At 46.7% G+C, this 10,658-nt stretch overlaps 1 protein-coding gene across 2 annotated transcripts; it reads right to left on the reverse strand.

Annotated features, from left to right (window-relative positions):
• Window positions 1-3,828: 3,828 nt before the first annotated feature.
• Window positions 3,829-7,182, reverse strand: LOC120686461 (3-ketoacyl-CoA synthase 6-like). 2 transcript variants are annotated; one of them, XM_039968676.1, is made up of 4 exons: window positions 6,994-7,182; window positions 5,593-6,517; window positions 5,013-5,225; window positions 3,829-4,527 (listed from the first exon to the last, which is right to left on the reverse strand). In XM_039968676.1, the coding sequence occupies exons 2-4, from the start codon at window positions 6,463-6,465 to the stop codon at window positions 4,210-4,212; spliced, it is 1,404 nt and encodes a 467-aa protein (XP_039824610.1). In that variant the 5' UTR covers window positions 6,466-6,517; window positions 6,994-7,182; the 3' UTR covers window positions 3,829-4,209. The 2 variants fall into 2 exon arrangements, with proteins under 2 accessions (XP_039824610.1, XP_039824609.1); XM_039968675.1 differs by having other exon boundaries at window positions 5,593-7,182.
• Window positions 7,183-10,658: the final 3,476 nt, after the last annotated feature.

Consider the following 10,658-nt stretch of genomic DNA (forward strand, 5'->3'; position numbering starts at 1 on the left):
GCATATAATGTTTCCACCTAAATTTTTAGGTTAGCTCGCCTTGTGCCATTAACAGGTGCCTCAATCCATTTCATATGTAAGTTGGACTAGCCTTCCGTCCATGACTCGATTATGTTGATTTTTACAAATTAATGCATAGGCGACCATCAAATACTTATATCAATTTTATCTGTAATAACGCACGAGCATATTTGCCTAGTCTACTTTTAAATGTATAATACCATTGATTTTTTTCTCATTTGTCCGACTATTCAGGTCTGGTGCAACTATATGCAAGTAGGTAAATCTACAAGCTAAATCTAAAATACTTTTGTGGATAGACATAATGATGCTCATTTTGCTTTATTTAGTTAATCTACTAAATAAATATTATTGGTCAACAAATATAAATGGGACCTCATGTTTAGACATTAAAATACAAATAATCAAATAAATTCAGACCTCATCATATAACTACCATAAACATTCATGCTAAAGGATTCGAGAATAAATTATTCTCATGGATAGTTTAACGTCTAATTCATCGAAGAAAACGAAGTCTTCGATTATATCTTCCACATTCAATTTTCTCCATTACTAAACTATAGATAGAAAAACTAAATTAGAAATGCTGGTGAGTGGTGACCAATGAAGAACTGACGATTTAGATGCCAAGAAGTGAAGCTGCAAATGTTACATTGGATATGCTGGAACATATTTGAAGTATTAAACATGGATTAATTACAAAATAAATTACATAATCTGTCTATAAATTGCGAGACGAATCTAATGAGCCTAATTAATCTGTCATTAGAGCATATGTTACTATAGCAGTTTAATGTTTAATTACAGCTTAATTAGACTTATTAGATTCGTCTCTCAATTTATAAGCAAACAATGCAATTAGTTTTTTATTTCTTTTGGATATAATACTTCATGCATTGCACCGCAAATTGGATGTGATAGTTTTGGAATTCTGAATGTTACACCTAAACAAGGTCCAATAGAACGGGAAATTGGTCCTGCACTGCTACGTCCGTCCGTCGGCCTGCAGGCTCGAATGGGCTGCGTCGGCGACTCAACGTTGTTGCGCTCGCCGGTCGCAGCATCGATTTATTATGAGCAACTGGGCATGAGAGTTTTCGATCAGGAACCAACATTACTCCGAGTCATTTTGACGGTTTCTTCCAGGAATGATATTTTGGTCCGAGGATGGCCAGACACCTACGTCATCCCCAAGGAGGGCAGTGGTTGTGTGTCCCTCCGTTTCCTCCTCCCTACGACCATGCTTCCTGTAGTTTCTTCCATTCAACAGTGACCAAGTTCCACTAATGATGAGAGCTGCATCAGCCTGGGAGCACACCTTTGCTGAGAGAAGATCACAAGTCCATGATGCTGGGTGCGGGTCGGGTAGCTTACATCCTGTGAATCTGTGATTGTATGCGCCACCTTCAAGAATTAATTGCTTCGCGGGAGGGCACTGCACATCAATGTGATATAGATCTTCCACCGGATGACCACAAGCAGGGTAGAAACTCTCCTTAAATGTGCCACCCTTTCAGTTCAGCTTTAGTTGGCAGATAGTTGTTGATAGCACGCCACAGAAAAATACGCACCTTCGGAGGAACTTGCGGTTGCCATAGAGCATTCCACCATAAAGCCTGATGTGAGGAGGATGGATCATCCTGGGCTGCTGCGGCAGCCACCCCCCCCAACCCCCCGTCAGTTTTGAAAGCATATTTAATTAGTTTCAAAATATAAAAGCCATATAGGTAGACTTTTCCTTACAAATACTAAGTAATACCATGTTTCTGTTAGATATTCCAACTATATTATAACAAAAAAATAGTGGTCAAAGCTAAGAAACACCAGGAAAAGTTAATAGTGGTTTTGTATATTAGAACATGGAGGAAATATATTATTCTTGTTTGAAGCAGAGTGACCTGTTAGTGGGTTCACTACGGGAGACACAAAGTTTGCCGTGTGCCAGTTGCACACTGCAAAGTCCATTATCCATACGGCAAAGTTTTTGCCATGTGAAACACATGGCAAAGACCACACGACAGACCGTTGCCGCGCCACCGGACTTCTGAAGCTACGCCCCTGGACCTCGGCCGCCGCACCCCCGGCCGTCACCGCTGGACTTCCACCGTCGCGTCCCTGGCTGTCGCCGCGCCGCCAGCTCCGGCCACCGCCCACTGCCACCACCGCCGCGCCCCTGGCCGTCGCCGCTGGATCTCCGCGCGGCGCACTGCGCCGCTGGACCGTCGCTGCTGCACAGGTGGAGGGATCAAAGCTCGTGGCGGATCTCGGCGCACCGGGGAGGGAGCTCGAGGCCGCGCCACCGGAGGGTGCTCGAGGCCGATGCACCGCCGCCGAGGTAGAGGAGGCCGCCGTAGATCCCGCCGTCCGGCCTCGAGCTCCCTCCGGCGTCCATGCGCCGGCGCCGCCGTCTGGGCTTGGAGGGCAGGGAGGGAGGTGGCGGAGGCAAGAAGGAGGAGGAGAGAGGGAGGCGGCGGCGACGGCTGAGAGAGAGGGAGGCGGCGACGAGGGCCGGGGGAGGGAGGCGGCAGGGAGAAGGGGGGAGGGGGTGGAAATATAGCTAGGGTTTTGATGGCCGGCGACGAATGGGCCGAATTTGGGCTGGCTTTGCCGTGCCCAATTCCGGCCCACAACAAAGTTTTATTTTCCAAAAAATATTTGAAATGTGTTTAATTAGTTAAATATAGCAAATAAATACAAAAATATACCAAATTTTAACATGGAGTACCACATGTTGTATGTGAAGAGTAGAAAAACTCTCGAAGTCGAACTCAAATTCGACCGTCACTTTCACTTCAAACCTAACCGCATCCTTCTCAATTCTCTGATTCTTCTTCGATGATGTTTTAGTTTGTAATCATTGTACGTGAAAAAATTACGAAACCTACTCAATTTTTTACCACTGGCTCCACATATGATATAACGAGGTATTGACAAATCTCATGGTTTTCAGACTTCATTTATTTTTTTTAGAATTTCAAATCATTCGGACACACGTTCGTGGACGTGTTTCCTGGACAAGATGTTGAAAATTTCTTTTGATTTCATGTGTAAGGCCTCAAACTGGGCTAAATAACATGAATATCATTTTTCACTCATTTTATTCTATTACTTGAACCATTTGTAGTTCAAATTTGACTTAATTCAAAAAATTGCTTGACATTCAATTAATTTGTTAAATATAGCAAAAAGATTTAAAAATATGTCAAATTTTAACATGGAGTGCTACATGTTGTATGTGGAGGGTAGAAAAAGTTTCGAGGTGAGAAGAGAAAAAGAATTATGATTTTACCGTGTGCCGAAAAAACACACGGCAAACTATATACTTTGCCGTGTGCAAAAAAAAAACACACGGCAAACTATATACTTTGCCGTGTGCCAAAAAAACACACGGTAAAGCGTGGATTTTGCCGTGCGTTTTCATCGTTGCCGTGTGCTCGACAAAAAACACACGGCAAAAACTTAGGCACACAGCAAACTAGCGATTTCCGGTAGTGACTGATGCTTAACTAGCTAGGCATCTTCCTGTATTTCTTATCTAGCAAACGTGTCTCATACTCTCATGCTTAACTAAGTTGAAAGAAGCTGAACATCACTAAGCCAACCTTTATTTGCTCCTTTGTTTGCTTGACTAGCTAGTTGGTTAAACTTAAGTTTACACCGTGCTGTAGTTCTTCATTAAAAAAGCACCAGAAAACATTACTGAAAAAAAAGCCGCAACCAGAAAGACCATACTCCGCTAGTTCATTCAGTGATGTACGCACTACTCTGTACTTGTTTTTACCTGTATTTCTGGTATTACTGCCATTGTGAGGAACGTACTCCATTTTTTATTAAAAGCATCATGCATGCTCCAAATTTAGCTTACAGGACTGAAATGTAGTACTCAGACGATACGAATAAACTATTGTATACTCCTGTGTAAAAGAAGTTATATGATACTACTTATGTAAAAGAGAAGTATGATACATGATACTACTTTTTTATATAAAGGGAGCTCTATCATTAAGAAAATAAAATACCCCGGTCTCTACATCCAAGAATGTTTGATTATTCCAGAGTTTCACTAGACTTGACAGTCTCAAGCAAACAAAGTTCACACCAAGCGAATTGAAACAGAAGTTCTTCATCAAGAGCTCAACAATATATTGCCAAATCTCCACCCGTGGCGAACGAAGATCTCCATGGCTAAAGATTCCAAGGGACAGGGTAGCGGTGGATGCAGCCGGCCCAGGGTCCGTCGTCGGGGCGCGCCGCCGGCCTGATGCACTCGCACACCACGCTGCTGCAGTCTATGCCGGGGCTGAAGCCGATCATGCACACCCGGTCGCCCTTCTTCATCCGGCCCTTGGCCTCGATGTAGGCCAGCTCGTACAGCAGCGAGCTGCCGGACATGTTGCCGAACCGGTGCAGCGTCATGCGCGACGCCTCCATGTCGCCGTCGGAGAGGCCGAGTCCCCGCTGCACCTCGTTCAGCACCCGGCTCCCGCCGGGGTGGATGCAGAAGTGCTGGAACATAGTCACAAGATTCGGGGTCGATGCCTCGTCCCTCGACCCGGGAACGTCGTTCCGATTCGAGGGTCGGGGTCGAAGAGGGTCAGTGTCCCATTCAAGATTGGATCGTGTCCCGGTTTGAAAGGGGTCGCAGCCCCATTGCTAGCAGATTTAGTTGGGATAATGAGGTTAAGGACAGTGGATTGGTGTGGTTTTTGTTAGACAATGAGCTGAGTACGTGTAGCATGGTCTAAATGTACTCTTTTATATGTTTCTTATATGCTTGTGCAGATTAATTTCTTCATTAGTAGCACATATATAGTTTTTGTCTTTATCGACCCGAAGATATCGACCCCGATGAATCAGGATCGCGTCCCACATAATAATTTATCGTTCCATAGATGTATACCCCATTCGTACCACAATTTTATAAAATGACGACCCTCGACCCTCGACCCCGTTCCTCGACCCGATCGACCCAGGAACTTTGTGACTATGTGCTGGAACGCCCGCCCGAACGCCGGCCGGTAGCGCTTCGCGGCCTCGCCCAGGAACTTGCGCCGGAGGGAGGAGAAGGCCACCCGGAGAAGCTCCGACGCCGGCAGCACGGCGGGGGCGAAGGCGAGTAGGTTTTCCTGGAGCGCCCTGGCGGCGGCGGCCGGCAGCTCCTTGGAGAGGTTGATGCCCGTCACTCCCTGGTCGTCCTCCTCCTGGCGCGCCCAGGTTTGGAGATATAGATATTCAAAATTTTTAGAAGGTACAAAAATTAAAGTTTATTTGACACTATAAATTATCTTAAATGGTTTTAATTTGACTTGAGTGTGTGTCTATATATATATATATTAATATATATATACTGCTTGAGTGTGTGAGTGTATGAGGGCTATGAAAATCTTTGCAAGAAAAGGGTGACAGTTTAATAATAAAAGCTTTGCTTTTAATCTGTTTCTCATGAACATTGAAAAATTTTAAGCTATTTTTGTTTGTCATCACGTAAAGTTTTTTAATAATAATGGGTATTCATTTAAATACCCTTCGACCTTCGTTGATACATGCTGGGTCCTCCCCTACGTGTACCTGGAACGCGCAGCGGTAGTCCCTGTCCCGCGCGGCGGTGAGCGTGCGCACGACATGGCCGATCCGGAATCGGGCACGTTCCGGCGAGTTGGACATGACGATGGCGGCGGCGCCCATGCGGAAGAGCACGTTGGGCACGAGCATCTCGCGCTTGGTCCCGGGGTAGAACATCGACGACAGGAGCTCGGTGGTCACGACCAGGGCGCGCGTCCCCGGCGGCGCCACCTGCAGGAGGTTCTTAGCGAGGCCGACGCAGATGAGCGCGCCGCTGCACCCCATCCCGGACAGGTTCACGGTCCGCACGTCGGCGCGCAGGCCGTACCGGTTCACGACGAGGTCCGCGAACTCGGGCGCCAGCGTGGTGAAGCTGCAGGCGACGACGAGCGCGTCGATGTCCGCGGCACCGCGCGGCAGGGCGGGGGCGGCCCGGGCGAGCGCGCTGTCGACGGCGGCGAAGATGACCAGCTCGGCCTCCGCGCAGGACGCCGCGACGCCGCGGTCGGGCGGCATGTAGCGCAGGGAGTCCGGGATACTGGTCTCCTCGCCGATGCCCGACCGCTCGTGCAGCCGGAGCATGAAGTCGAGGCTCTCGCCGTCGACGAGGTAGGGCATCAGGCGCGCGTGCTCCGTGGCCGTCGCGGTCGGCACCCGGTGCTGTGGCTCGCCCAGGAAGCAGCCGTAGTCCACGAGGTACACGTCCCGCAGCCGGCGTGCGCGCCGCAGAACCGCCACGGCGCCGGCGCACAGGATCACGGCCGCCATCAGGACGCGAACTGGGCTACTAGTCAGCGAGCTGGCGAGCTCGCCGCCGTAGCTGACGACCGGTGTCCATGCTCTCGGATGAAGCATAGCGGCGGCAGCTACCACGGCCATGTAGAATGGCTCTATTCGTTAAGCTCAGTACGAGGATCGGAGGGAGTGAGGACTATTTAAGGGGCATAAATTGAAGGGGGTTAGTTGTGGGATGGCAACGACTAACCATGAGTGGGCCCTTGAAAAGTACTAGTACCTATATTTCAAAATGCTCAGCTCATCTTTTATTTCATATAAGATTTGTTGAACCTACAACTAGAACACCGATAGAAATGGCTTCGAATTTAAAAGTATCGAATGCAAAAATTGCTCAAAATTTCCAAAACAACAACTTTGCTGCAGAACAAATTTTGAAATTCAAGGCTCTATTATAATTCGCTTGCATAAATATTACATTAGAATAGAAGATACACTTACAATTTGAACACGTACTGGAAAGTCTTCAGATTAAAAGCATTGCAAACGAAAGTTTATCAACATTTCTAAATCTTAAACTTTTTAATAGCGAAAACTTTTCAGATTTAAAATGCTTCTACAATTCATTTATAAAATATTTATATGATTGCATGCAAAAAAAAAACAACGTACCATGGGTTAATCCACTTGGCTTCCACAACAAAGCGCCGTAAATGTAGGTTAAAAGGTAGCTCCAAAGTGAAAGTAGTGCCACTGCACTGTACCAAGGCCTTGTTTAGATCAAGTTTTTACACCCAAAAACATCACATCGAATGTTTAGACACATGCATGGAGTACTAAATGAAGTCTATTTACACTACTTTTTGCACGGATGAGCTGTAAAACGCGAGACAAATCTAATGAGCCTACTTAATTCATGATTTGCAACAGTGATGCTACAATAACCATCTGCTAATTATGGCTTAATCATGAATTAATTAGGCTTATTAGATTCGTCTCGTGATTTACAATCAATCCCTGCAAAAAGTTTTGTAAATAAACTTTATTTAATACTCCAAAATTGTAAGATTCCATGCCCAAAAATTTGGCCTAAACTAAACAAGGCACAAATATACAAACAAGCTCAGAAAAACCCTTGTATGCCAATACCACGTAGATCGTTGTTCCAGAGTGCAACAATGACTTCGGAACAAAACAAACTATACGGGGATAACGAATTGACATAAATCCTGACGAAAAAAAAAGTGTACGACCAAGCTAAGTACATCCTTGTTCGACGCATGAAATAAAATAATTGAGTGATTTTACCCGCCTTAGAGCGTGTCCAAGAGACTCTTCATATCCTCCAATTTATCAGAATAGAGATTTTGATGAAAATTTACCCTACCACAGCCTCTTTAATTGAATATTCAAATATAAATATTCTCAATTCCGGATTTCATACTAGCCAAAGATGGAAAGTAAGGATAGCTCTCTAGACTATATAAAAGATATAGAAAAGCAGTTGAAAATAACAAAGATATGAAAAACGACTTTTACTTGAATGACTCTCTAAATGATGATTTAGAAAGTAGATTTTAGGGAAACTCTTGGAGATGCTCTTACAATGCTGTAGAAAATTATATATTTGCCTACACATAAATATTACCCCACATATAAATCACTACCGGAAACGGGTAATATGCCGTGTGCCAAATAGTTTGCCGTGTGCTAAAATACGGGCACACGGCAAACAGACACTTTGCCGTGAGCCCAAAATAAAACACACGGCAAACACCACACACACGGCAAAATTTCCTATTTGCCGTGCGCCAATACATGGAACCCACGGCAAAAATAAAACACACGGCATATTACAATCTTTGCCGTGTGCCACCGTCAAAGCACACGGCAAACTTCGTGCACGTGCCACTCACGTGCGGAGTTGGCGTACGGAGGTGGACGGAGGGGCGGCGGAGGTTGACGGCGCTCAACTTTGCCATGTGCCGCAAGGGGCACACGGCAAACATGCTAATTTGCCGTGTGCTACACCTTGGCACACGACAAACAGTATACTTCGTCGTGTGCTTTCTCTAGGCACACGGCAAACAGTTTGAAAATTTTGAATTTTCAAACTCAAATTTTTTTCTACACTTCTGAGATATTGCTTGGTACTTTGTATTAAAGTTTGGTATTTTTGTCGTAATGTTCACTATATATAAATATTATGTATCTGTTAAACGAATTTTTCGGATGAGTCAAATTTTGAACTGCAAGTACATAAAATAATAGAAGAAAATTCTTAGAAAATGATATTCGTGTTTCTGAGTGCACAGTAAGAGGTCATGTCGTAGTTGACATTGTCATTTCGAAAATGGTGTTCACAAAAAGTTCTCGTGAACGTAGAACCGAATAGTTGTAAAATTTTATAAAATTCAAACAAAGTCTGAAAATTATGAGATTTGTCGATTTCTTATGCTCTCTTACATAGAATCTATGGTAAAAAATTGAGGGAGTTCTGCACGTGTTTGGCACGTACGCTGCTTATAAACTCAAACTTTCCCGAAGAAGATCTGGGTAACGGAGAAAAACGCGGTATAAGGTTGTAGGGCAAACACGTTGAAATTTGAATTTGATTTCTACACTTTTTATATGGGCAATAGAGAACATAAATGACTTCATGTTAATTTTTTGCATTTTTTGGATCCGTTTGATAATTTTAACGTATTTATACAACTCTAATTGATATAAATTGAATTTGAACTATTAGTACATGAAATAATGATTTAACATGAGTGAAAAAATTATATTCATGTTCTTTAGTGAACTTTAAGGTCTTGTTTTCAATTTCAAAACAAATTTGGAAAATGGCATTGAAAAATTTAAAAGAATACAAGTTTCATTTGCATACATGAAATATAGAAATGTCGTGTTCGCCATGTGCCTGGAATTTGGTACACGGCGAACTTATTACTTCGCCGTGTGCCCTGAATCAGGCACACGGCGAAATATTGACTTCGCCGTGCGCCGTAGATCTGGCACACGGCGAACCACCCACTCACTTAGCCGTTTCGGACTCCCTCTTCCTCATCCACTCCCTCAGTTACTCCCGCATTTCACCTCGCCCCACGCGCCGCGCCGTCGCCCCGCCGCCGCCGGACCCCCGCCCACGCCGCCGCCGGACCCCTGCCCACGCCGCCGCCGGAGCTCCGCCCACGCCGCCCCCGGGAGCCCCCGCACACGCCGCTGCCAGACCCACCTGCTCGACCCGCACCCACGCCCCTGCGCCGCCTGGTCCGCACGCCGCCGGACCCCCGCCCATGCCGCCCCCGGGAGCACCCGCCCACGCCCCTGCGCTGCCCGGTCCGCACGCCGCTAGAGCCCGCGCCGCGCTCGGCCGGCTGCTGTGTGCCTGCACCGCCGCCTGTGCTCGCGCGCGGAGGGCCCGCGCCCCGGGCTGCGTCGGCCTCCTGTGCCTCGGGCCGCGGCTGGGCTCGCTCGCTGGCCAGCGCCGCCGCCCACGGGCCCAGTAGGAGGAGGCGCGTGGCGCACGCCCCTGCCGGTGGGCCCAGGAGGCCGACGAGGCAGCGGACAGGCGGCGGCCGCGCGGACGGGTGGTGGCCGGGGGCACGGCGAGCCCAGGACTGGGAGCGCGCGGGTGTGGGCCGTGGGCGCCTGGGCGGCAGCCGGCGGCCGGCGACATCTCTGCGGCGGGAGCGCGTGCCGCGGTCTGGGACTGCGATTCTGCCTCTGCCACCGCCCGCTGGAACCTCGTGGTCGTGCTGCGGCGTGCAAAGGCAAGGTAATTAGCTTGCTTCTTGTGTTCTTGTACAGATACCCTGCGAGTGCATGTTCTAGATTGGTAATTTGGTAGCCCAATTAATCATGGTAGCTTGAAAGTACAGATACCCTGCGAGTGCAACTTGAAATGCAACTTGATAACTATATTGATGACTTGAGAAAAGATGATAGCTTTAAAGACCTAAATAATCTTGTTGACATCTTGATTAAGCTTGTAGAAAATTGTATTGCCTGTGATGATATATGCTATATATATATTGACCTTGAGCTTGAGCATGAGTGTTAGTCGAAGTGTGTTATTTCTGTTCTATGGATATGCTTATCATGGAGAGTGTAAGTTGGAGAAAATCTTTCCACCCGGCTTCTTCAATCCGATGCAGCATATGATTTTGCACCTCCCGTATGAGGCACGGATGGGGGGGCCTGTTCAGGGCCGTTGGTGCTACTCAATTGAGAGACAACAAAAGATCCTTCGAACCAAATGTAAAAATAAATGCAAAATAGAAGCTTCCATTGCAGAAGCATACATTCTGGATGAGGTCTCCAACTATACAACA

The sequence above is a fragment of the Panicum virgatum genome, chromosome 8N (genome assembly GCF_016808335.1).
Source record: "Panicum virgatum strain AP13 chromosome 8N, P.virgatum_v5, whole genome shotgun sequence".
NCBI classification, from domain to species: domain Eukaryota; kingdom Viridiplantae; phylum Streptophyta; class Magnoliopsida; order Poales; family Poaceae; genus Panicum; species Panicum virgatum.

Excerpts from the sequence above, each read along its gene's own strand:
- LOC120686461 (XM_039968676.1), bottom strand. The coding sequence starts at position 6,465 with ATGGCCGTGGTAGCTGCCGCCGCTATGCTTCATCCGAGAGCATGGACA. Across the intron at positions 5,226-5,592 it reads ACTACCGCTGCGCGTTCCAG|GAGGAGGACGACCAGGGAGT; the intron begins GTACACGTAGGG and ends TGGGCGCGCCAG. Across the intron at positions 4,528-5,012 it reads TCGGGCGGGCGTTCCAGCAC|TTCTGCATCCACCCCGGCGG; the intron begins ATAGTCACAAAG and ends ATGTTCCAGCAC.